The sequence below is a fragment of the Diachasmimorpha longicaudata genome, chromosome 14 (genome assembly GCF_034640455.1).
Source record: "Diachasmimorpha longicaudata isolate KC_UGA_2023 chromosome 14, iyDiaLong2, whole genome shotgun sequence".
NCBI classification, from domain to species: domain Eukaryota; kingdom Metazoa; phylum Arthropoda; class Insecta; order Hymenoptera; family Braconidae; genus Diachasmimorpha; species Diachasmimorpha longicaudata.
The window spans coordinates 5,585,624-5,610,421 of NC_087238.1; the positions used below are offsets into that span (position 1 = coordinate 5,585,624).

Below are 24,798 nucleotides of genomic sequence, written 5' to 3' on the forward strand. Positions count from 1 at the left end.
AACGTTCAACTGCACTTTTGTCCTTTAAACGTGATGAATTTATAAAAATGAGGTTTACGAGGTGATGAGAATGGAAAGTGGGCGTTTTCCATGGACACATTCGATTATTGAAACCGGTGATGACTGAACTCAATCATCTTGAAAATTTAGTGGTTAAACGATTCATTACTTGATTTCATGGAACGAAATATATTTTACGAATGTTTGACATCGGTTCGGCCGACATTCATCAAAATTCTGATTCAAAAATCGTAAGAAGCAGCGGGGAAAGTAAACCAAAAATTGTCTTTTAACTGATCGATCCCTTTGACTAGATCTAGAAAGAATCGTTTCGAATGAAAACTGAAATATCGATTTGATTCCTTGAGCGCGAATTTAATTCGCAATTTCTACAATTCTCATGAATATGTTAATTAGCGGTGGTGATTGCGGACTAAAAATGTATTCAATAGCACGAGAATTCGCGAGAATCGAATCCCAGATACATGACATTAAAACTGAGGTTGTTCGCCTTGCGATAATTCAATCGGTAGAGTGAGAAAATAAATTGAGGAAAGAGTTCTTGTTTTGACGACGTGACGTGACACTGAAAATTCAAAGTAAAAGTCAATGACAATTGTTTTTATTTTGGCACTGATTCAGAAAGATTTATAACTCTTCTCTCAAGTTATTTTGTTTAGCACATAATACTCATGATAAATAGTAATGTAATAGTAAATCCCTTTTGTCATAAACAACTCAATAATTTCATCATTCAATTTTACTTTCAAAAACAATTTATTAATCTATTAAGATTCCTCGATGCATTAATAATCCATTAGTCAATTGATGTAAATGTCATTTTATTTACAGTATGAATATTTCTATAGATATATTTTTATTCAGCATCTAAACCCACTGACTCAGGATCCAGTGTTGCTTTTTTACTCCTCTTACTCGGTGGCTCTGGAATGCAGAGAAATGAGTTTTTTCAATTAAATATTCATAGGCTTGAACAATTAAGAACTTTGATCAATTTTTCGGGGGATATATATATTAATATCAGTGGAATGAATTAATGTTGATACCTTGGTGAAAATGTTTTGCTGTTCGCTTTCTAATATCGTCCACGTCTTCCATTGTCTGCGCCCATTCCAGTACCAATCTTCTGCCATACAAATGAGTACTTTGGCACAGTGCTTTGAAGGCTCTCTAAATGGAAAACAAAATTTCACAATTTATAGTGAAAGTAATTTTGGAATGTCAGAAAAAATACGTTGGAGAAGTTGGTGTATCTAAAAAAAATGATTTGATTAATTTCTCTTGAATTTCTTTATATTCATGTATTTCGAAATTTATCAAATTATTTAATTCCAGATACTGAAGTTTAAGATTATTTTAGACCTCACAGCCACTAAATCTTTAATTTATGTACCTTAGAATCACTCTTCGTATAATATTCAACAAATCCAAAGCCTCGATGTTTTTCCTGCCCCACAAGTTTTTTGGGCAATCTCACAGCTTTCAGTTCCCCAAAAGCTCTGGAAAAAAATAATAAATGCTAAACATATATCTGTCTTTTGGGAGGAACATTCACTCGCAAAAAACCTGGCGATTTTAGCACAGACAAATATATACTCAGATTAAATTTATAAATTCTTACTTGAATAATTCAGTAATTTCATCAGCATTCGCTTGAAAAGGTATATTTTTAATCAAAATCTTGGTTCCAGTCTGATTCCCCATCTGGCTCGTTTTCTTGGTCGTCGAGACATCGGAACTAAAAAAAAAAAATAATCAATTAAACCAGTCCCACCGAAATCCCCTCTCTAAAATACCAAAACTCACTTGAGTGTCCTCTCCGATCGTTTTAACTCCAGTGTTTTTCCATCGAGAGTCGTTGATTGTAGTTCTTTAAGAGCTCTATCAGCATCAGACTTGAATTTATACCTGACAAACCCATACCCCATCGAGAGTTTTTGGCCAGGATTATTGGAATCCTTTTTCGTGGTGATTGTGGCATAATGCAGTCTTCCACATTTGCTGAAATATTTATTGAGAGTCTCTTCGTCGGTTGAGAAATTCAAATTTTTAACGAAAAGGGTTGTATCAGGCTCTGGCTCCTCCTCATCCTCTTCATCGTCTTCATTCTCTTCTTTATTCGCTACCTTTGGCTCGTTTTTCTCATCCTTCGCTTCATTGTTCTCCAGCTCTTTCCTATTTTTCTCATTTTTCACACGAGGAATCAGACTGTTGTCAGGTGCCCACTCCAAATACAACGGAATATGTTTGAATTTAGTGTATGCTAATCTGGTGAAGGCCTTGCGAGCCTCCGAAGGCTCAAGGAACTCGATAAGAGCAGTGACCCCTGAGGGAGGCATCACCACACGTCCTACCTCCCCATGAACTTGGAATTTCTCCCTCAATTCATAGGCTTTGGTCCCTGGAGGAAGATTCTTCACTAGAATAATCGTCTTAGAGCGCTTGTCTGATGCCTGATTAAAGGCATCCAGTTGGACTCCGTTTTCCTCGAGGAATTTACGAGTTTCTGCGACGAGCTGGGTCTCCCCAAGGGCCAAGCGAACTGCCACACTTGTACCTTTCCCTCCATCCTCCAGGACTTTATCCTTGGTTGTATTGTAGGTAGAGGCTATGGCCTCAACCACGGTATTCTGACCCAGGAAGAGGGTGTTCCAGTTGTGGGAGGAATTTGCGGTCGCTTTTCTTTCCAGTTCTTTCTTCTCTTTGAACGTCAAACCGGGAGTCTGCAGGAGGTCCGTTATCGAGGTTTTCGATTTACCGGGAAGTAGGTGGAGCATTCTACCTGTTAAAGAATTGAATGTGATTATCATAAATTCATAATGATGGCGATGATAAACATACCATTCAAGATCGATCCATCGAGCTCCGAGTAAGCTTTTGCTGCATGTTCCGGCATCATGAACGTCACTGTTCCAAAGCCTTTCAATTTTCTGGTGACTTTATCCACTGGTAGATTTACCTCTGTGATCTGTCCATATTTCTCGAAGACCTTTCTCAGATCATCTTCAGTAGTCGAGTACGATAAGTTCCTCACGAACATTCTCCCGGACTCTGCGATAGCCTCCTCATCCTTGAGGGCTTCTTCCTGTTTCTTCCATTTGGGCTCTGCTTTTCCATCAATGGAACTCACTCCACTCGATTCACTTTTCTTATCATCCTCGTATTTTGTTATGAATATCCTCTTACCCTCCAGGAAGCTCTTGTCTTTGTTCAATGCCTGGTTACGTTGTTTCTCAGTAGCAAAACCTACGTAAGCAATTCCCTTGATTTTCTGAGGAACTCGAATGGATTTTGCTTTCAACGGATTGAAAAATTGTTTTATGTGTTTCTTCTTGTGGTTGTAGCCAAGACCTTTCAACTTTACAGTGTAGAATTTAGTCGAAGGTTGCTCCAAGCTCTTTGGACAGTCCTTAGACTTAGGGGTCGAGACATCAGATTTTTTCTTGAGGGATTCCATGTACTCGAGATCAGAGAGCTTTTTATCGGCAATTTTTGGGGATTTTTCCTCCAAATCGTCGCTGGAATCTTCCTCATCTTCTGAATTTTCATCTTCTGAAGGATCTTGGTGTTCTTGAGAATCAATTGCGGATTTTTCTGTGTCATTTCCCCAGATTTTAGAACCATCAGCTCCATGTGTCTCCATAAATTCAGCGAAGAGGGGATCATCCTTGTGTTTTTCTAGGAGAGACTTTATCTCGTCGTCTTGCTTTATGGGTTTTTCTTTCTTTAGGGGCTTTTCTTCGGGTTTTTGAGATTTTTCTTCCGATTTCGTCAGGTTCTTGTGGGCTGTACTATCTTGAGCATATTTGCTCCATGATTTTGGCTTCGAGGCATCTCCTGTTGATGACAGTTGCAGAATTGAATATGAAAAGGGGGATTTTCTTTGGCAATAAAAATTGGAACAGTCCATCCATCTATTGGCTAAATAATTGAATAATAGGAAACAAATTACATACCCAATCCGGCACAGAGTTCAACAGTAATTCTCGCAGTGTCAATGCAAGTTTTATGAAAAAAATTTAAGGCAGCCTGTGCCTGCTCCTCAGTTTTGAAACCCACAAAGCCAAATCTACGAAATTTTCCATCCTTCGTATATTTTAGCTGAACATCAGTGACAATTCCTTTTTCACTGAATATTTCTTTCAATTTAGTGTCATTAACCTGTAAGAGAATCTCCAAGATTTGTACATTTTCAAGTATTGAGAAATAATTTTCAATTCTTATTGATACTCACACTGGGGGGTAAATTCTTCACAATGAGCCTCGACATTTTCACATGTCACTGATACGTATTTATAAAAATTTAGGTGATTCAATTGCTATTGAACGAAGTAAACACTTCAGCATGTCTTCACCCCACGTGTACTTAACCTCATGGCTAGCCAATGACTTGGAAAAGGGGAAATTGTTTTTACCGATAGATGAACTCGTCTATTTCAGCTGTCGGTATATTAGCTGACACCACTGGTGTCAAGTTACCAATTTTGTTTTTAAATTCAAAAGCCTGTTCAGTTATTTATGAAGGCTCTGTTTTTTTTTTTAGTAAAATTGAAAGAAATTTATTTCCATTTTTGGAATATTGAAGAAAATTAGACAATTCGATCACTGCTAAGAGTTATATCAAAACTCATGTGGATCGTGTCAATGATCTACTCAATCATCTCATCGATTTTTCCGAAATCATAAATTTTAGGATATAAATTCGTATGAGCGAGTACAGAAAATGAATGCGATACGTCAAACGTTTATAATTCCGAAAAAAAATCGAAACTGTTTATCCTGGGAATAGTCGAGGCGGAAATGTTAGTCTGACGGAGAATGAGAAATGTCTGTCAATAGATAATCAATCCATTCCATTCATGAATGGCCGATTTATTACTACGCGTGTGAATAACGTATTTGCAAATTGATAAATAGGTCATTGAACACAGCATTTAAGAAATTTAGAGCAATTTTGTTAGGACAGATGCTTTATCTGATCGTTATCTGCGTATTTGATGCATAATCGGGTATTTAAGTGATGGTTAAAATCCAAACATTCAGTATCTCCCACCGAATTGTGCAGTGGAACGTAGTGATAGCCATGAACATGTTCAGTTTGTCGATTGTACTCACATCTGTGTTATTTGCAGGTAAGTAAAAAATTACAATAAAAATCTTGTACATAAAGTGAAATATTCAATAAAAATGACCAGGTCGTCCTTCTCATTTGATTTATTTAACGCAGGTGTCATTGCTCGTGCTCCTCAAAAAATAGTCCATGGTGAGGACGCCAGCATCAGTGAATTTCCCTCAACAGTGGTTATTCAACGGTCATCAGGTCGTCACCTCTGTGGAGGCACCCTGATTAGCAATAAACATGTGTTGACAGCCGCCCACTGCTTCACTGACGGCTCCAAGTCCAATGGAGATTTTGTCATAGCCCCTGCATCTGGGATAAGAATAATCCCAGGTCAGGATCACTTATCAGACAGTAACAAGTTCAAACATTATCTGGCTGATCGTATTGATGTACATCCGGAATGGCAAGGGCCAGAAGCTGACAGTAGCAGTGGAGATCTTGCTATTGTGACTGTGAATATCCTCAGGAATATATTTAATGGAATAGTGAAATATCTTATTCAATATTCTAATAATATTGATGTCAATATTTTTGTTATCAGTTGCAAACAGAAATTCCTGAAAATAAATCTCAAAAAATTGCTTCACTACCAAGTGCTAGACCAAAACCTGGGTCTGTAGCTACAGCTGTCGGTTGGGGATTGACTCAGGAAGACGAGAGTGGCTCACCAGCTGATAAACTTCAGCGAGTCACATTGAAAGTACTTGACTACAATTTTTGCAAAGCTCATCGTGATCCGCTTGCTCCAGAAAATGTTATCTGTGCAGAGGGAATGAAACGTGAAGTTTCTACTTGTGCTGTGAGTATAATTTGGCAGAAATATATAATTACGGTTGATTGGGGTAAATATATTGTATTCAAGGTAAGGTAAATAATCCATTGTGGGTCGGGTATATTCGCAGACGATGTCATCCCAATTGGCTCATGATGGATATAAAAACAATTTAATTACTTAATGAATTTACGATATTTTATCATTTATTTTACTGACTGTTTTTTATTATTTATAGGGTGACAGTGGTGGTCCACTTTACAATGCGGATAAACAAGTTATCGGAGTTGTTTCCTACAGCTACAGCTGCTCGGGTACTGACGCAAATATATTCACTGATGTTTTCGCATACATATCATGGATCGAAGCTATTAAACATTAGCATATCTATTATGTAATGATTATAAATTAAATTCAAATATCATATGATGATAGTCTATTTTATTTTCATATCCGATGCGTAGAATAAATAATAAACATGGGGAGACATCGATGAAGCGTTTCCACTTCCCAAAATCACATTATGAGTTGCTTAACTCGATAAAATTTTAACATTCAAGTCACATGAGCGATACGTGTGCACCTCGAGGCGATATCTCTTAACTCTTATTTTCTTTACTCCAAAAACCAGAGTCTAAGTAAATAGAAATCTGTGGTAGGTTATACACCCCGTAGGGGTGGATATAAGTTTCGTTTTCTGTTTACATGAATTATTCGATTATCGTAATTCAATTTCTCGTGGTCTATTTCACTCGAACAATATACATTATCGAATACAAAGTACATTATTCGCGGGCTCAATAGCTACTGTCTTATAATTTTATTATTGCAGTGTCTATTGGCCTGTGGTAAGCTTTATAAAATATGGGGCTGTGGTGGATTTTATCGGGAATTTGATAAATACATCGATGGTAAAGGTACTTTGTTCAGTGCCTGTCAATTATTTAGACTGTGTCGTATTTACTATTGAAGAGTAACTTCATTTTGTTAAATAGACAATTAAATATATTTGTAACACTGTGCGCAATTTGGTTGAATACACGGTATTCCGGGGATGACAGACGGTAGATGGAGCAATTCAGGCTCACCACTGTGCTCTCGTAGTTGTTGCAAAGCATTGACATTAACATAATTATTGTACCCAAAGTTGAACAGACTATTGTCCAATTCATGAGATGAAGTTGCATCGGGAATGCAGTTGCAAGGCAATTGATTTCCCCGCATGTTGAGGAGATAATAGCTGTTACTGTACAAATTTCTGGAGAAGGAACTCGAGTAGATCGAGGATAGAGGGAATAGTGAATTGATGTCGGTGGTTGATTTAATTTCTGATGATGTGGAAATGTGGGGACGAAATGCTGAGTGTGGAGAGCCTATGAAACCGCTGTTATTGTTGGTTGCAAAATATTCAATGGCCTTCAGTAGATCCTGTCCGCATCTTTGGAGGACCAAGTGAATCACTGACAGTTTAGTGCTGGGGAAAAGCCTCGCCAGGGTCTCAATCGAACTCTCTGAGACTTCTGTCGTCTCTTTCTGAACTTCGTCTTCATTTTTCTTCTTTTGAGAAGGACTGCATTGAGTTCTTTCTGGGTAATTTTTATCTTCTTCAAGGGGCTGTTTCTTAAAATGAAGGAATTACTTGAGGAAAAAAAAAATTGGTATAACTTGGCGGTATTGTAGAAGAAATCATTTCAAAAGTGTAGCACGTCCTTGTTGTTGATGTTGGACCATTTATTATGGAATATTTCAATTTATTTGTTTATTTTAAGGGGAATTGGTTGAATCTATAATTTAATTAAAATGAAATTCTCGAAGATATCTGATCGTCTTTATGGTACTCACCGCTGATTTATCATCTTCATTTTGTATTGTGACACCCTTATCTTTGGCAGGACTCTGCTCATTCGAAGTATCAGAATTAAATTTTGATGAATTTGATTGAAATGGTGGACTTGTATTGGGCGCTGTGACCGCCATTCCAAAAATTTTCCCAGGAGGTAAATGATCAAGTCTCTGTCCCGTCGCGACTTTCGCCATACTCAAGGCAATGGCGTCTTCAGCTGCCTGTTGTCTCTTTAAAGCCACCTGTGTAATGTGTATTGATTGGTAATTTCCATTGGGATTGATAAAATCGGTGGACATTCTTCCTCGTCGAATGAATATGAGAGGATGTTTGTCATGGTACGGTGAAGGGGTGGATTCAAATCCCTGATATGGACTTAGGATCAAGTATCATAATGTCTGAGCAAATGTACACAATGAAATACAATCCTGGAGCTTAATGGATTCTCCTTGAGTCCAGTATATTCATCATTTGAGGACGAAAGATGTGTCAAGGCGATGTGATAATATCGCGAAGTGATAATATTTATGAGCGATGAGGGGAGAGGGGGTTCACTAGCTATTTCCACGGAATATATTTCAGTAAATAGTTCGTGATTGTTGTGTCAGACTCACAATAATTTAATTTCAAAAAACATGAAATTTTTATCGACAATATCCCACCAGAAAAATAATCAGAAATGAAGACAAATATTTTTTTCATATGATGGCCAATTATTTTTTAATAATAAAATTATTACCTGGGCAGCCATTACTCTCTGTCGTTCGGCAATTAGTGCACATTTTGCACAGAGACATTCCCTGTATCTGCATTGCCTCTTATGCCCCCTGAGCCAAGAAATCAGTCCATGATTACGACATCTCGCACATTTCGGACGTCTCTGCTTCTCCTCAGAATCTTCACTGTCCCTCGATTTTTTGAATTTCCCTCGCAACATTTTTGTTTACCGAACTGTCACAAATTTTACTCGATAGTTAATTGAGGGGAGACGATAGTAAATGGGGGAAGGAGATTAATTTTTCGGTGATCTCTATCGGTGTTAATCACAGACTGAGGGTATTTTATCAGACTATCTGAGAGTTAAAGAAGTTTCCGTCGAAAAGACGTTTGTGCGCCGCCCCAATGAGGTGTAAAGGCATCCCTCCAACATCCCTGGAGTAAGTGGAAAGATAAACATACCCTGGACCACCCTTTCTTCTCGATTGGTTCCAATTTTGTTTACTCTCTATGCCACTCCTACTGCTCTATACCCCACCTTTACAAAATTTGTTTATCATTCTTCTTCATAAGAAAGTTTTTACTGATCTAAACAATCCAGATATCGTGATTGTTATTTAGTATTATCCCCATAAGCAATGACTTATTCAAAGTCTGAATTAATTTATCAATCAATAGCCACTAGAGTTTGTGTGTCAACAATTTAATTTATCAATTCCTGCGATTTTTTTATCATCAACTATTACTATTATTATTTTTTAATTTGGTCAAGGTATTTGTTATACCAACAGATGAGTACTTTATCTTTAAATTTAACTTATCACACGTAGAGAATGGACTGAACATGACGAAGAACTTAGTGAGAGCGTAGACAGATGTCGTAGGGAGTATTCCCCAGCATCTGCTGCCATCTCACATCCAATAACTTAAACCAATGTTAACTATAGCTTCACAAATAAAAAAAAAATTTATTCTCTATTTTAAATTCTATAATAAAACAATAATCGAGGATTATATGGAATTTAATCGAAAATTTCTCGGGAGTTCTGGGAGAATTTTGGAATAATTAAAAAAAATATTCTATTGGAATTTCGCAAGTTTTAATTAGGGCACGTAATAAAAATAATAAAAATCTGAAATATCTTCATATATCCAAGGGTATGGGAATGCATTAATCTACCTAACCAAGTGTCCCCATGGACAGTTGGCTACCATACTTGGTACCTACATAGCCCCAAGGCAATGCCCACCACTATCAGGATCACTGTACCACGTTGTCCCCATGGTCCACCTATTTCCACCCGTAAACACCAAGGTGGATTTATTGCTGAGATTCAACCAGTGGAATTCACCTTCAGAAGGGATTGCCCCTTGTCAGTCAATGTAGTATCCCTTATGGTCATGAGCCATTTGGCCTGTGTGTGTTGGCCCCCACGCTGTACTGTTTGTATGGGACTTTGATGACGTACCGTGTGACCATCACTCCCTCCTCCTTATCCTCCCTTTACCTTCGGTTAACTCTCTGTGGGCCATTAACCCAAGACGCGCGACACGACGAACGGCTAAACGTAAAAGGATTTGCGAAACGAGCCGACCAAAGGGGGGGGGGAGGGAGAATGAAAAACGTGAGTCACAGACATTTTTTTGATTTGAGTCAAGTGAAAAGTATGTTGATACTGTCTATGAATTTATCAAAGGATCATTACGACAGATGAAGAAGTTAATTGTTGTTCATTAGATTTGAGAAAAAAAAATTAATTCGAATGAATTTAGCGAAGCATTTGTCTGAACGTGTTATGTGATGTTTAAATATTTTGTAGGGAAATTAATTAGTTGCTGTAGATATTGCCTCATACAGACGAATACGTGGACGAAATAAATTAGCAGATTATTTCGAAAATATTGTAATCAACTTTCTCAACATCATTATTTCATTTCAAAGTTGTTGTGAATTGGATCATCGTAATCTTGAAATTTTCCCTTGAAGAAAGTGGATTATAGCAGGTTAGCATTCACGATAATTACGGTATACTCCATTCATCTGATATACAGAACTTATTTCGCAAGGATTGGGCATTAACACTTGGGGTTGATCATTATATCTCGGTTATAACACCTTGTGAATCGATTAATCTTCTCGGGAGAGGTGTGAGAAAATTGGATCCTGTTCCGGACGATGTAAACGTTCTTGATCCTGTCTAGATCATCATACGATGAAAAAGGGAAATCATTGCGCTGTTAATTTTTTAATGAATGATAATTAATGGGCGTGATTATTATTGAACTGATAGGTAAGGGTGGATGAGAATTGTATGGAAGGTCAAAGAACTGTTCTCCAGGCTGAAGAAATAGTTTCTGTGATTACACTTTTATGAGGTGATCATTCCAATTGAAAAATGAGAGCAGAATTTCTGGAATTCAATGCCTTATTTTCACAAAATGTCTCAGTTGGTCAAATAATTGTTCTCTTTAATGAAAATTTCTACGAATTAAATTTATCAAGTTACATTATACACCACCACTTATCGGCATTCCTAGAAAATTGTAACTATCGTATCCGTTATTCCTTACGTTAAATCCTTGAGTGGCTCTATCAATTTTTTTTTTTATCAGAGACCTGAAGACCGATTCTCACTCGTCAACACCACTTGACCATCTGCGATCATCAAAGAAACTCTTGCTCGTAGGAATTCTCCTTGTAATGTACCTCATTTGGTGGCATGAAGGACAACAATAAAAATTCATTGAGCTGTTAATAATTATTTTAAAAAATACCTCTCACAACTGAATGAATAATTAGTAAAAATATTTATTTTTTATTTTCAAAATGAAAACGATAATCTTCTAAAATGATATTCTCATGTACCTTCCATCAGCAATAAACTTGTAGAAATATTTTATTCAACAGTTTATTGTGACAATTGTCACCAAAGAAGGTCTCGAGTGTTCGAATGACGAATAATAAATCGGTCATGCCTTTTTCAGCTGCAACAAAACGGCTTTTTTTTTTTTTATGAACGACTATCAAAATCCCGGGCTTAAAGGGGTCACACATGAGGTGAAATACAAAAACGAAACATTTTCGATGAAGGTCTCGCCCGGTCATAAACTACCCTACATCCAATGAATTTGTAACATTTTATTAGCAACGCGTATATCATATGTGAATGCTAAAAGGGGCCAGCACTGATCCCATCTAGTTTGTACTCAAAGGTTTTTAATGGCCGATTTTGTTGGGTTTCAAGCTCTCAGTTGTGTAAGTTACGCACGCAGTGGTTGCATCTATTCCCCGATGAATTTATGCCCAACGAACAATATGACAAGAGTGGGAAGAATACTTTACGATCAGCTTCTCCATTCTCTTCACCGTTTCTCTCTTATGTTCTCCTACAAAGTTGTCACTTTATGACGGGTTGAGATATTAAAATATCAGTAGGTTGAAGTCCAGACGGTTTTAGAATTGAATGAGACGATCCCCGTGATTCAATGAATTTGATGAGTGGAATAAATATTTTGGGATCTTAATAAAATACAAAAACGGTTGAACTGATTATTTTGAACTTTTATCGAATGGTTTCTGTCACGTGATTCAATTCATCGGAATTTTCCATATGACATATTGGTAGGATTACATGAGCCGGTGATATCGTGTTCATGTACCACACAACCAACAGTTGAATGTGATTTTTTTGTCAGAATTTTCCCATAAAATCGTGAGAAAGCGTCACGCGATTAACTAAATGTGAACAGGGAAAAAAAATGGAGAAATGGGGTTGTGAACAGGTGAGATGAGGGAGTACAGTCAATGCCCTATTCTCGAGGCATCAAAACCCTTCGGATGGAGGTGAATAAAATATCCACTGGTTGATTCGAATCTCAAGACACTTCAAATCCCCAGTTTTCGGTTTTTTGGAAACTCTAGATGGTCTTCCCCCTTTCGATAATGCGTCAACTGCGCAAGGTATTAGCTACCGATTTTTTTTTTTTCGTGGGTCTGAGTTACGTGCCATGGAATGGGATGACAGGGGCCAGATAGCAAGGGCTTTTGTTGAAGTTGGTGAAAGGAACCTTCGAGTTTTCTTGGATTTCTTCGTTTCGGTCTGGTGAACCAACCGTGAAATTTTTCCACTGGAGTTCGGGCCTTATAATCCGCTTTAGGTTGAAATTTTGATGTGTTCCAGTTCGAGGTTCATCAATATTTGTGGATTAGATGACGATCCGAAAGGGTTCATTGAACATTGATCCAGATTTTGATGAAGCTGAGCCTTCAGATCTCATTGGTTTTGAAATTCAGCTTTCAATATTTTTCCCTCGATCTTGACTTGCATTTCCCGATTTTCTAAACCACACAAATGAATAGCTCTTGTACGTGGTCACGAGGATAAAGGACGCGGATGGTTAATGAGTAATGCCGAAGGCTCAGAAACATCTTTTATTCATTTCACGAGGTACGTAGAAGCGAAAACATTCTACTGTCGCTTTTACGCAATGGGATTTAAAGGAGAGAAACAAAATACTGGAGATGTATGCACAGTGGCTACTTGTCAATTTTTTATTTCTTCACCCGTGCTTTTATCCCATCCCGCCATATTCCATTTCCGGCTCGTTGAAGGCCTTTGGTGACTTTTGCTCGAGACGAATCATTCGACTATCGTCGTTTCCTGTCTGTGATCTACGAATTGATTTTCTCGTTCTTCGCGTTTATACCTTCGTTATGGGAATCGATCGATCGCGATATTTACGGAATTTAGCGAGAAAGGGGAGGATATATTATTCCCGAAGCCGAACTGAGTAAAAAATTACCTCCAACGACTCAAAGCTCAGAATAGTTTTTAACGGACGAAATCTAACGTTAAATAATTAAAATTCAGAAGACATTTTTTAATTCCATTGAACACCTGTTTATTCACGAATATTTATGGTACAATTGTTTCGATATATACTACGATATGTATTAAGTGATTTCACTTTCAATAACATTCCAGCTGTGTATTGACTACAATTTTATAATTTTTATTTTGTGTCTTCCAGGTTTGGATGAGGCGGCCGTTGAGAGCAGCTGGCAGTGAGATATCGAACCATCCCAGTCCGATTCAGGTATGAATTTATTTATCAGTGGGGTCGAAGGGTGTTGTTAAGTCTTGCGAGATAAAAACATGGCTGACCATCAGCAATTAGCACCGAACACGCTCTCAACATTCCTCAGGAGCCTAGTGTTCACGTGGTACATGTTCTCCCATCGCTTACCCACATGTCATCCCTTCTAACAATTTTCTTTCTGCAATTTATAATTGTTCAAATGACATGATGAAAATTATAGTTTCACACATTGATTACAAAAGAGATTAATCAGGGCCTTGACTTGAGTATATCCCCATTGATAATTACATGAACATTGGAGAATTTAAGATGATTGGGATCATTGAGATTTTTTTTATAAAAAATTCAGATGGATCGAGGGATCTTCAACGGTCCAACGAAGTTATATTTTTTTTTTTTCATTCGATTTCTTATGTAAGGATGGGCTTTTTCTTTATGAATCTAAATTCAATGCAATGATATACAAAGGAATCTTTAACGATGACCGAACTCCAGATTTCCGTGGAATCATTGAGATTTTTTTCTTTTACGGAAAAATCGAGGAATTGGAATCGGTTGAATGGGGTAAGGGACAAAGGGCTCATTGTGGGAGGATTTTTATGGGGTTTACCCGGGGATCTATTTGCAGCGAAAATGGGGTAAGGGTGAAGAATCGGGGAAAAGGATGGGAGAAAAAAAAAATTGAGTTTACAACAGCTGCGGGTGCTTGGAAAACATGAAAAATTTAATCGATTGAGAATGTGGAGGTCGCTCTCTCACTGAAATTTTTAACTGAGAAATTTTTATTAGTTATTTTCTCCGAAATAAAAAACAGTGCAAGGAAGTTATTCGTTAATGAACCCCGTGGCAATTAAAATTCCCTCAAATTTCAAGAAAAACGGTGACTGGAGGCATTTGTGTAGTTTCAAGGTATAGCCAATAGAATCTTCCAGACGCTCCAGAAAACCCTAACGTCAAAGAGTTTCATTCATCTGTCGGCCAGAGCGGCAAACATCACTTGCTCGACTGACACACGTGTGCCCAGCATATCACCATTGGCATTGTACAATCTCCCCAGGATTTACTTCCCTTTCGGCGTTGGGTCAAAAGCGCTACTGCTCACCAGAAAAGACATCTCATAATGTCAGTTCGTTACGGGTTTTTATGTTTTTTCAGATTTCTTTTTTTTACCGCTCCCCCCCCTTCCCCCCTCTCTACACACTTCAATATCTTCTGAAATACCATAATCACATTCTTCCGTTTTTTCGACTCGTTAACATTCGGTTAATGTTAATTATCTTTCAAACAGAACCAGATGTTCATTCATAAAAAAATATTGCGCCGATAACTTGAAAATTACGTTTCCGAAATTTCACTAATTTCTCATATAATGTTGTCAATTAATTCATGTGTGTGAGAGGGACACAACAGGGAAAAAATTGCCTGCCAACTGAGGTATTTAAAGATATTATTTTATTCTTTGGAATTTAAAAATGAAATGTTATGTTTTTTTTTAATGTGCGATCGCGAAAAATAAATGATGATATTCGAGGTTACATTGCTTCAATCAACGTGCAATAAATTCTTCATAAAAAAATTCTCATTGTCCGTATGATGACGAATGAAGACTCCGGCTGTTGGTCAGGATATTCCATCGGTATATACTCTCCTCGACGTTTTGATATCTCCAATGCTCATCACACGCATTGAACTGTAATAGACGTTGGCGATGAGGCCTCATTGTTGGTAGATAAGTGTCGATTATCACCAGAATGAAAGGGTCGAGGCATCGTTAGCGTAGATTCTCCTTCTATTGACGATGCGTTTATGTTATTTATTCATTCTCACGTGCTCCAACGCGGTTGACTGACGTCAGAGATGTCAGTGGGTTTGAAAATACTTCTCTTTTCATTCCATCCACGGATGTCTTAATTAATGGACAAAATGAGAAAAAAAAATCATGGAAATTATGTCAAAATAATCGGAAATTATTGAACATCGAAGGTTGACGATTAAAAAGAAAAATTTTGACAGGATTTTTGTTGTTTATTCATTTTGGGCGAGGTGGATGGGAATTCCCTTACATTATCTCATAGGAAATTAGTTACGTGATGGGAATATGGAATGATGGGACGCGTGGTCAAGTGCTGAGAGGTGTCCAATGTCCTTTGAAGGCTGCGGGTCTCTCTGTTCTCAAACCGCCGAGAGATAGTGGAGGAAATTGTTGTGGGAATGGGGCACGTGATGGAATTTACTGTTATGGATGTCTTGGTCAACATTTGTGATAGGATCATCAAGAATTACGTTTACCATTCGATGTTATACTTATAAAAATTGGGTGTTAATTTTAACACCTTTTCTCGTCATATCGGCAATGCCATTTTACAAGTAAAATAATTTTTGTCCTGTTGCCTCTATGTTGGTTATCGATAATTGTTAGCAATTATCCACTGCTGTGGACGTCTCATTTTATAAAAGCGATAACAACCGACGACCGTTTGTCTTGGTAATTAAATATATTGATGCAAACAAAGTATGTTCTGTGGGAAATTGACGTGATGATGAGCTGAATCATAGATTATTTATTGTCATTTTTCATCTGTTATTATTATTATGTATAGTTTCGCCCAATCTTATCTGATTCCTCAGATGGATAAATTAGTTTCTCATGGCATAAATTTTTTGCATTCTTACCATTAATACAGAAGGTGCCACATAATTATATCCACTTTCGTTATCTTGCTGTTGATTGCACGTAACTTTTGTGTTAGAAGTGAAAAAAATACACCAAAGGAATAATTATTTGTTAGATAATGGAATACAGCTAAGGTTGTTCCAGCTATAAAAGCCTCACCTAAGTGTTCTCTTTTCATTCGCCAATGGTACCCCAAGTTCAGAACCGTTGACTTGCTGTGCAAAATTCGAGTATTTTTTTTTTACTAGAATGGTTTCCAAGGTTGATATCGTACGAATTTCGTTGGTCTGTGTAATGATTATTTCATACACAGCGATGGTCGTTGGGCAAGATGGCACACAGAGACGTAAGCCTCTATATCCGTACATATTTATAATTTTTTATTTTTGTTTTAAATTATATACACTTCTAGATTTGTTCAATTATTGGGTCATGTTTTTCATGATAGTGTCGTCAGTAGATTCCTGAATTAGGTGGTTATCGATTCATCTGATTGAATTATTATTGTTCTTTTAGTGTGTGAAACACCTGCCGATTGTGGTGAAGAACCTTGTCCACCAAACGTTGAAAAGCTATGCAGAGCAACCTTTGGTGTACCTCCAAAAATATGTTTGTGTGGTGTGGCGCAATAGCAGTAGTAACTGAAAAAAAATTGAAAAAAAATCTTCTATTGTTGAATTTTTGTAATTGATTATTTCAGAAGTTTATTCACAAATTTCTATTTCTCATGAAAATTACTGTCTGCACTAATAAACGAGCGTAAGATGAAGAAACTCTTGTGGAGTATTTCAACGACTGTTGCAGCTTATCTCCCTATGATAAATTATTAGATTAACAATTTCTGGAATGCTGTGTGTGGTATTTCTGTAGAAGTCTGAAGGGAGTGAACCTCAGGTGGGAATGAAGAGTTCTCTCTTCATGTGGTATAATAGACCCAGACAATAGGTCCTCATAATTCAGAAATTGGTCCAAGAACCCATGAACTGTCCCATTGAAGGCAAAATATTCATTTTGACCCCGGGGGGAATGGAGGACATGGGGAGAGGGTATACGTCGAACTTGGCATTCGGTTGTTGCGAATTTTTGCGAGCCAGATAAAAAAATTTATGAATGAGGGAGTTTTAAAAAAAGGGAGTGGAGAGGGCGCCGAGGGTGAGCATAAAGTATCCCCAGAACGATCGTAAAACATGTGATATCATCTTGGTGGCCGACCGCCAACTTGGGGGCTTTTGTTTCCCTCCTGTGAGTTGTGGTGTCGCCATTGTTTTCCATTTTTTTTTATTATTTTGTACAAAAATCCTCAAAATTTTCGTTGCCAAAATATTTACTCTCCGGCATTTGCATCTCGTGGGATTGGGGGTAACTTTGAAAAAATATTTGATTAAAAATTGGAAAATTTTTTGGACACATCTTTTACGTCAATTTGTAACTTGACATTTGTACTATTTGGACGCCGTCAACATTTTGCAAATTAAATCCCCACAGGGAATTACTGTCTAGTAATCTTTCCCGATCAGCCAATGGGATTTTCCACACTTATTGAGTGTCATGTGTGGGTAGAGAGTGTCATAGCACCAGTTTTTATCCCACTCGGAAGATGCTAACATAAGAATTTCTATGTCTGGTGACCCTTAAACACTTGGACTTTATGCCAAGCGAAATGGAGTTTAATATACACGTGAGGATTTTATACTTCAGTCTTTTATGCAGTAGCTACTATGAGGGAACATGTCCGGGTCACATGTGCCCACAAACACCAGCCCCTCACCTTTTTCTGAATGTAAATGTATACGCAGGACTCGACTTACCAGTGAGAGAAGAGGGACTCGATGAAAAATCCCATGTTATCGATGTTGTGATCTCTCCCTTTATTTATTTATTTATTTATGCAAGAGCTCAATGACTGAGTACTTGCCTCTGTTATACTTGAACGTCAAATTTTAATTTATTTATAATCAATTAATATCTTTCCTTGATTTTTCCATTCGCTGGGAGAGAAAAAAATTTTTTGTCGAGTTAAATAATTCGTGTGGGCTCCTAATTTTTCATAAATTTCTCTGATTAAAAATATATTTCCATCGTGATCACTCAAATAATGAGTTAATCATAAAAAAAAACAAAGACAGAACGCTCAGTTCAGTGAATAAAATTCCATCTTCTTTCTCCTCGAAATCATCAACTTTTTGTTCATCTCTTGATGCCAACCAAAAGAGTAAGAGAATAAATATGTATATCTACATATACATATTTATCGTCGGCATTTCATACAAAAGTTCCTCCACGTGACTGGCGAATAAAAAAAAAAATTCCGAATCAACGATTCTCAAGGTTCACCGTCAGCAATAACAAATTGCCCAGTAGTCCTGGTACAATGTACGCAGACGTATTGTCCCTGGAGATCTACAGGGCATGCGCATATGTCCATCCAGCGATGGGACGTAAGGGCAGGGGCAGTGATTAATTGGTCCTGAGACGACCGAGGAGACGAAAAAGAAGGGCCCGGAGATAGAGAGAGAGAGATGGAGATTTTTTTTTTTTCAGTCGAGATATTTGCATGTCAAGGCGGATTGATGGCATCTTTTGGATTTGTGTAGGTGCACTTGAGCATCTCAGGCGCACCCCAACAGCTGAAATTTCCATTTCGACATTTTACTTTCAAATATATGCATTCGCATTCTTTTAAAGGGATCCATGAAAACGTGAGTGGTGGGAGAGGAGTATTATCATTATTCTCCTTTTTCAGTTTGAATTTAGAATTTATTTGTGACACATGCGTAGGATATTGAAGTGATTTCCCCAGGTTTCGAGAATTATTCTGTGATATTTTCACCCTTGAGATACCTCTCGAAGGTTCCGAGGTTATTATTAATGATAGATAAATATTAATCCATTGAATTTGCACTTCACAATTTTGCCGGATTAATATCAAGGCTTGACACAGTCCCCATGAAAATATTTATCTCCATCGTTAACCACACATTCAAGACATCTCTTCACTGTACAATAGAATCATCGATCAGTCATAAGCTCGAATGCAACGTGCATTAATCTTGATCGGTAACGCTCGGGTCCCAGGCATTTATAACGAATAATAAACATTGGTTTTAACGTAACATTTAGTTTAACCACTAGTATATATAGTACAATAATATGATAAATAATTGAAATTTAACGAATTATGTTACAGTATCCGGGTGGATTCCTGACCGGCACAATCTACCGATGGCTATCACACGCCATGAATTATATCCACAAGTCGACGCAGGATACGAATAGTCTACGAGGTATGATAACTCCTGTGGAGAATAAGGGGATCCCGGAGTCGGTGAGTCATGATAATTTTTACCTACTCGATCTCAACTGATAACGTGAGCCTTCTCGTTGCCTTGACGAGTAAAAATATCTCTGATGACTGATAGCTATTTATTATTATTTTTTATCTACTTTATTTCTAACGGATCAAATCGCGCGCACACATTCGTTGATTTTCATTCCTTACATTAGACATCGTTGTCCGTGAGCAAAATGACAATTCAAAAATAGGGTCTCTCACGGTTAGATGTTAATGCTGATAGATGAATCGCAGTTGGTGATCGAGAGACTGAGAATGTGGAAGGGTTGAAGGGGGAAGGGGGTTGACAGTGGTATTTTGGATTCATCAAAACCACTTTTCGTACTAGTCAAACGCAGCATGACGTCATGCGTGTCTCGTAGATCCGTCATTAGGATATTTGCATATGCCAATCATTCATGAGTGGAATTTTTTTTTTAATCTTCAGATATTTGCATATTATTTGTGTTCTGAATGAATGTCATTGCGAAAAAAAAATTGAATCAAGTTTATTGTAGAGTTCATTTGAGAATATACGTTGTGTCTCTATATAATCGAAAAAAGTGGGTAAAAATTGAGGGACCACTTTTTGAGATTGAGAGGACACTCTCAAAAATTCTTGGCACGTGAAATTTCGGGGGTTGCACTCTTTCGCGTTGTCTGATCTTTATTAGAAAATTCGTAAAAATTCCGAAAGCACGTATCAACAAGCGCTCACATAAAATTATGAAAAAGACAGAACTTGTGAATACGAATAGCCGACATCGAGGGCATTTTTATGTATACAATCGTGTTCAGCTATGGAATTCACAATTGATTCACGTCATTTGGATTCAACGGATCCAACTACCTCAAGTAGTTTTACACTGTAATCGAATAGTAAGAGAGGATCTACACGTTTGTAACAAAACAACTCAATGTATCCGCTCATGTTTTTACCTTGTCTCTATATATCCCAGGAAATTATAAATATTGATGGGTTTCTCATTCAATAGTAGCGGTATTCATTAGCCATTTACGCGAGTGTGAATGAATCTAGTCGAATGAATGAATAGAAAAGTAGATGGGGTAACAAGATTAGAGGGAATAAAAAAATATGAATTTTAATGTCGCGTTAGGAATTGTTTCAATAAAAATTTTTATTATTCTCAACACAAGACAATATTTCATTACAAACGAATTTAAAGTTAAATTTGTCATCGTACGACAATTACAGTAAATATTCAATGAAAATCCGAATCTGAACTTGAAAATTGATACAGCAGCAATGAGTCTGTCACGTACAGGCAAAACCTCGGGCATTTTCAGGATAGATAATTTCAACCCCCTTCCCCCCCTCCCAACGTCGTCATTATCCCCGAAGAAGTCTGACCCCAACCAGGGACCCCGAATGCGATCCTTTCTGCATGAGCAAAGTACGTAATTTACGGGTCTCGCGTTTCTCGAATCACCCAGAGCGATTTACTGCGGCTGTTGCCCTGGGGGTCACCCTAGCAGGGGGCTACAGCGTGTGCCCGTTGCCTTCAATACTTACCTCTTATACACGAATCACTCGATTCTTTTTATCCACTATAATATCACATTCTCCCCGATTCCCCCTTTCAATTTAATTTCCCTTTTACTCCGTACAAATCACAACCAATGAAAATAAGGAGAAAAAAATATTCAATTTTCTTCAATCAATATTTACATAATTTTTTTTGCTACTGCTCAAATCAAAATTCAATCTAATATCTATCAAATAATTTCGATAAAATATTTCTTTCACCGAAAAACCCTTAATCGGGTGTTAGCTACTCGATTCGATTCCCATTATGAATAATATTAATAGTGAAATAAAATCTGTAAATATTTTTCATCATCGTGTCACTACATTCTCACGAAATTTCCCACGTTCTCGTGTAATAATCATAGAGATCGCACCGTTTGTGATAACCTGGTACTGCTAGAGTGCGTTTATTCGTGGCGAGTGCCAGTGGAAAAGAGATGAAGTAGAATGAAGGGGGGAGAATAAAATAAAAGTGAAAAAATAAAGCACGAGAAGATGAAAATGAAAAAGAAGAAGAGTAACGCTGACCGCAGAGGGCCCCTCGGGTGCCCTCGGTATACCGCATATATACCCCCACCATGTGGAATAAGTCCGTGGCCGGCAGGTGGCCCCGTCTCGCTGGGTCCGAATGGGGGCCCTACACACCATGGATGAGAATCTCGACGGACACGCGCGCGCCACGAGATGGAAACGTAGATTGTGGCCCCGTTCTGCCTCCCCCCTCTCCTCCCTCATCACTCCAGTGGATATATTCTCTTTCTTCCTCATTGCCATCTTTGGTCGCAACCACCTTCTCGACTTCTCGTTGTTATGTCCATCCTTTCGTATATATAAGAGGCCCATTCGAGAAGGACTATTTCCACTTCTCTACGTGTCATCAATTTTTAATGCCCTTTCGATAATTTTTTATCAATATTATTCTCACTAGTTTATATATAATTTCTTGCACTCAATCGCGTTCATTACTAGAGATGAAGTGAATAATTTAAGAGGTGTGTTCACCGGAAAAATTTTCTGGTTTTTTTTCAAGACAAAAAATATTGAATTTTTTCCCCCTCGTCTCCTGTCACTGAAAACTGGAACTGATTTTGGTGCGATTAAGTTTTTTTTTCTTCGTGAAATAAACTTCTCTTTAATGTACCTTTCTTCTTCATGCATTTGAAAGAATGAAATTGCTTCATGAGTAGTACATTACTCTGGTAGACAAGTGAAATAAATAGCACTTGTGTACCATCTGTAATTCACTCAAGTCTTAGCTTTCTAACCACAAATCGCGATTTAAACATTGAAATAAAACAAAAATTCCTGTCCTTCCACGAAGCGCGAATATACGATACACATGGAAAGTAATTCTTCTACTAAAAATTGTGGAGGCGTTTCATACCACAAAAGGTGGGCTGTTTATATCGTCTTTACGACTGGTCCTCGATTCATTGACCAGGGACTTAAATTCAGATATTTAATGACTCTTCGTTCACGTCGACTTGTTAAAAATAATCAATATTTTTCGATTACACCGCATGCATTGAGTGCAGTATTTGCAGTCTGATGATAAGGTGGAGATTGGTAGAAGCAGATTAGGTTTGGTTGCACTGATACGGGGGGGGATTAGTTCGTTGGTTAGTTTATTCGATAAAGTAAGATCATCTACGTTAACTTGATGTTGAAGCTGTTGGTCTTTGCTGATACTGAACTCGTCAATCACTTCCAGCTGATACCTTCCCTGGAATCGATCTAAATCGTGAACTCTGGCAATAGAATGAAAATCAAATTCCTGGGTAGTAGTAAATACTCCGAGTTACGACAAATAACACACCAATAAATTTTATTACTACAGCTCAAACGTTTATGTATTCCCATATGCGGGCGTGACAGGTCTATAGTAGTTCAACATTACAGTGGCTCAAGTCCTTTCGATTCCAACTTCTCTCCTTTGATTTCTCATGGTGTGTTTGTTGTACGTGTCCAAATGGTTATAACCATAAACTGTTATTGTTAGGTACATGCAAGCGTACCACTTCAACTCACCGATACAAATAATACCAACGGAATTGTTGAATAGTTTTTTTTTATTTCAATTGGAAATTATCGTAAACAGTCAGTGGTCTATAATCTAATTGAAAAATCTAACATTTGTGTCCAGTGATTTGTTATCGATTTGGGGAGACGATGGATGTGGACATTGAAACAATTGTCCTGGATGGTTGAAGTATGTAAATAAATATTGAGTATATAAATAAAGTTCCAGTCGTTATTTTTATAGCTCCAGTGGTATATTATGACGTGGATGAGTCGTAATATCAAAGCCCTTTCGATATTCGAATTCAGTGGGTAAAGTTGGGAAAGGGAAAGGGAAAGGGGAATTGAAGAATTGACGGAAATGATATAGCTTCGGGGAATCCTCAAGCCTCCATTGTTCCTCGTCCTTGGGAATGTTTTTTTTTTATATTATTCATACGATGATTCTTAGAAGGTCCGGGGGGTTCTTTCGGTGCCATAAAAATTGGCGAATGTCGTTGTGCTTGAAGGACAAAACTAAGCGAATTTTTCACTATCGTTTTGGTTGTGGTTAGCGTCAGTGACGTTTTTTTATTGAGATTGAGATAATTTTTTTTGAACGATTGATGAATTTCATCAACAGGAAAATTAACCGGATGTTTGGATTCACTTGTTGGTACCATATTACGCATTTCCGTTTGAACTATTACGAAGACAGACATCAGTCGTTATATCGGCGGTTGGTCAATTGGGTAAAATTGACGAGACAGCGTCTAGACGTTTGCTTGAGTTGTGGTACGTGATACCTCAAATGAGATCTGCCGATGTGACAGATTCATCGTCAAGGACAATCTGTCGTATGGGAAAAAATGAGGATCATTATTACTCGGAATATTTGGTGGCATTCAAGGGTCAGAGAAAGTGGAAAAATTCATTGGAATTATTTTTTGTTGTGTCAAAATTGTTATATTTTGATACCGTTGGAGGTTCGAGTCATTGAACGGGTTTGTCCGGGGGGTATAAAGGTGGTAAATTTTCAACACGACCCTGGGGGGGTTCAGAGGCCGAATACCCGCGGTTTGGGAGAGGAATCAAGGGGCTGCGAATAGGGGTAGACATCTCCACGAGGATGGGAATGGTGATGAAGCGGTCGGTCAGAGCAGGACAATCCTGATTTCACATCTGTAGATTATTTTATTGAATCTGTAGGACTCTGGGCCTTATTGACCGGATCTATACATCTTGTTTAAGACTTTTGTATAATCCGTGAAAGTTTTAATAGCTGGTCAGTCTAAAATCTCATTCTAACCCTCATTAATATCACTGGGTAAATTTTTTTATGGGGTTTTTCGTGGTAGAGTCATGGGACAGTGAGATATTCCGTTATGTCCAGCATTTGTCCGTTACACTTGTCAATAAAAAATCTCGCGATCCCCCCAGTAAATTTTAAATTGAGCTTGAAATTATTTGAATAGAAAGTGCATTTATCATCTTTGAAATTACGTACTGTCTGTGGTGAGAACTTGCTCCTCGTATCTCATCTCTTTTAACCCTCGTGGATTCACTCGAACCCATAAATGTGGTTGACAAAATAAACTTCCCATTGAAATAACCGAGTGGGTTAGCTCCACTGAATAATGCACTCGATCAGAGTCATCAAAACCTCCTTCT

General features: G+C 37.7%; 4 protein-coding genes and 1 long non-coding RNA gene across 7 annotated transcripts in view; 3 read left to right on the forward strand and 2 right to left on the reverse strand.

The window, feature by feature from the left end:
• Positions 1-24,798, forward strand: part of LOC135169256 (uncharacterized) — a 187,305-nt gene that overhangs the window by 18,880 nt on the left and 143,627 nt on the right. For 2 of the 3 annotated variants that reach the window (XM_064134080.1, XM_064134078.1), the window contains exons 2-3: positions 13,507-13,572; positions 19,437-19,574. In XM_064134080.1, the coding sequence (XP_063990150.1) occupies positions 13,507-13,572; positions 19,437-19,574 (204 nt within the window). Of the gene's footprint in view, positions 1-13,506; positions 13,573-19,436; positions 19,575-24,798 lie in introns of those variants that run through there. The other variant, XM_064134087.1, reaches the window with a different exon arrangement.
• Positions 759-4,387, reverse strand: LOC135169019 (probable RNA-binding protein 19). The gene is made up of 8 exons (XM_064133684.1): positions 4,256-4,387; positions 3,978-4,182; positions 2,863-3,858; positions 1,828-2,803; positions 1,643-1,759; positions 1,415-1,520; positions 1,068-1,191; positions 759-945 (listed from the first exon to the last, which is right to left on the reverse strand). The coding sequence occupies exons 1-8, from the start codon at positions 4,289-4,291 to the stop codon at positions 878-880; spliced, it is 2,628 nt and encodes an 875-aa protein (XP_063989754.1). The 5' UTR covers positions 4,292-4,387; the 3' UTR covers positions 759-877.
• LOC135169023 (trypsin-like) lies at positions 4,878-6,304 on the forward strand. Its single transcript, XM_064133685.1, has 4 exons — positions 4,878-5,153; positions 5,249-5,595; positions 5,685-5,942; positions 6,154-6,304. The coding sequence occupies exons 1-4, from the start codon at positions 5,042-5,044 to the stop codon at positions 6,295-6,297; spliced, it is 861 nt and encodes a 286-aa protein (XP_063989755.1). The 5' UTR covers positions 4,878-5,041; the 3' UTR covers positions 6,298-6,304.
• On the reverse strand, positions 6,915-8,969 carry LOC135169172 (doublesex- and mab-3-related transcription factor 3a). The gene is made up of 3 exons (XM_064133907.1): positions 8,498-8,969; positions 7,758-8,000; positions 6,915-7,535 (listed from the first exon to the last, which is right to left on the reverse strand). The coding sequence occupies exons 1-3, from the start codon at positions 8,693-8,695 to the stop codon at positions 6,915-6,917; spliced, it is 1,062 nt and encodes a 353-aa protein (XP_063989977.1). The 5' UTR covers positions 8,696-8,969.
• Positions 16,376-17,003, forward strand: LOC135169013 (uncharacterized). Its single transcript, XR_010300137.1, has 2 exons — positions 16,376-16,595; positions 16,766-17,003. It is a non-coding gene; the product is annotated as an uncharacterized LOC135169013 (long non-coding RNA).

Coding starts and splice junctions, on each gene's coding strand:
- LOC135169019 (XM_064133684.1), bottom strand. CDS start 4,291: ATGTCGAGGCTCATTGTGAAGAATTTACCCCCCAGT. Junction 3,859..3,977: donor TGAACTCTGTGCCGGATTGG/GTATGTAATTTG, acceptor TGTCATCAACAG/GAGATGCCTCGAAGCCAAAA. Junction 1,192..1,414: donor ATACGAAGAGTGATTCTAAG/GTACATAAATTA, acceptor TTTTCCATTTAG/AGAGCCTTCAAAGCACTGTG.
- LOC135169023 (XM_064133685.1), top strand. CDS start 5,042: ATGGTTAAAATCCAAACATTCAGTATCTCCCACCGAATTGTGCAGTGG. Junction 5,154..5,248: donor CACATCTGTGTTATTTGCAG/GTAAGTAAAAAA, acceptor TATTTAACGCAG/GTGTCATTGCTCGTGCTCCT. Junction 5,596..5,684: donor GAGATCTTGCTATTGTGACT/GTGAATATCCTC, acceptor TTTTGTTATCAG/TTGCAAACAGAAATTCCTGA.
- LOC135169172 (XM_064133907.1), bottom strand. CDS start 8,695: ATGTTGCGAGGGAAATTCAAAAAATCGAGGGACAGTGAAGATTCTGAG. Junction 8,001..8,497: donor AGAGAGTAATGGCTGCCCAG/GTAATAATTTTA, acceptor CACATTACACAG/GTGGCTTTAAAGAGACAACA. Junction 7,536..7,757: donor ATGAAGATGATAAATCAGCG/GTGAGTACCATA, acceptor CTTCATTTTAAG/AAACAGCCCCTTGAAGAAGA.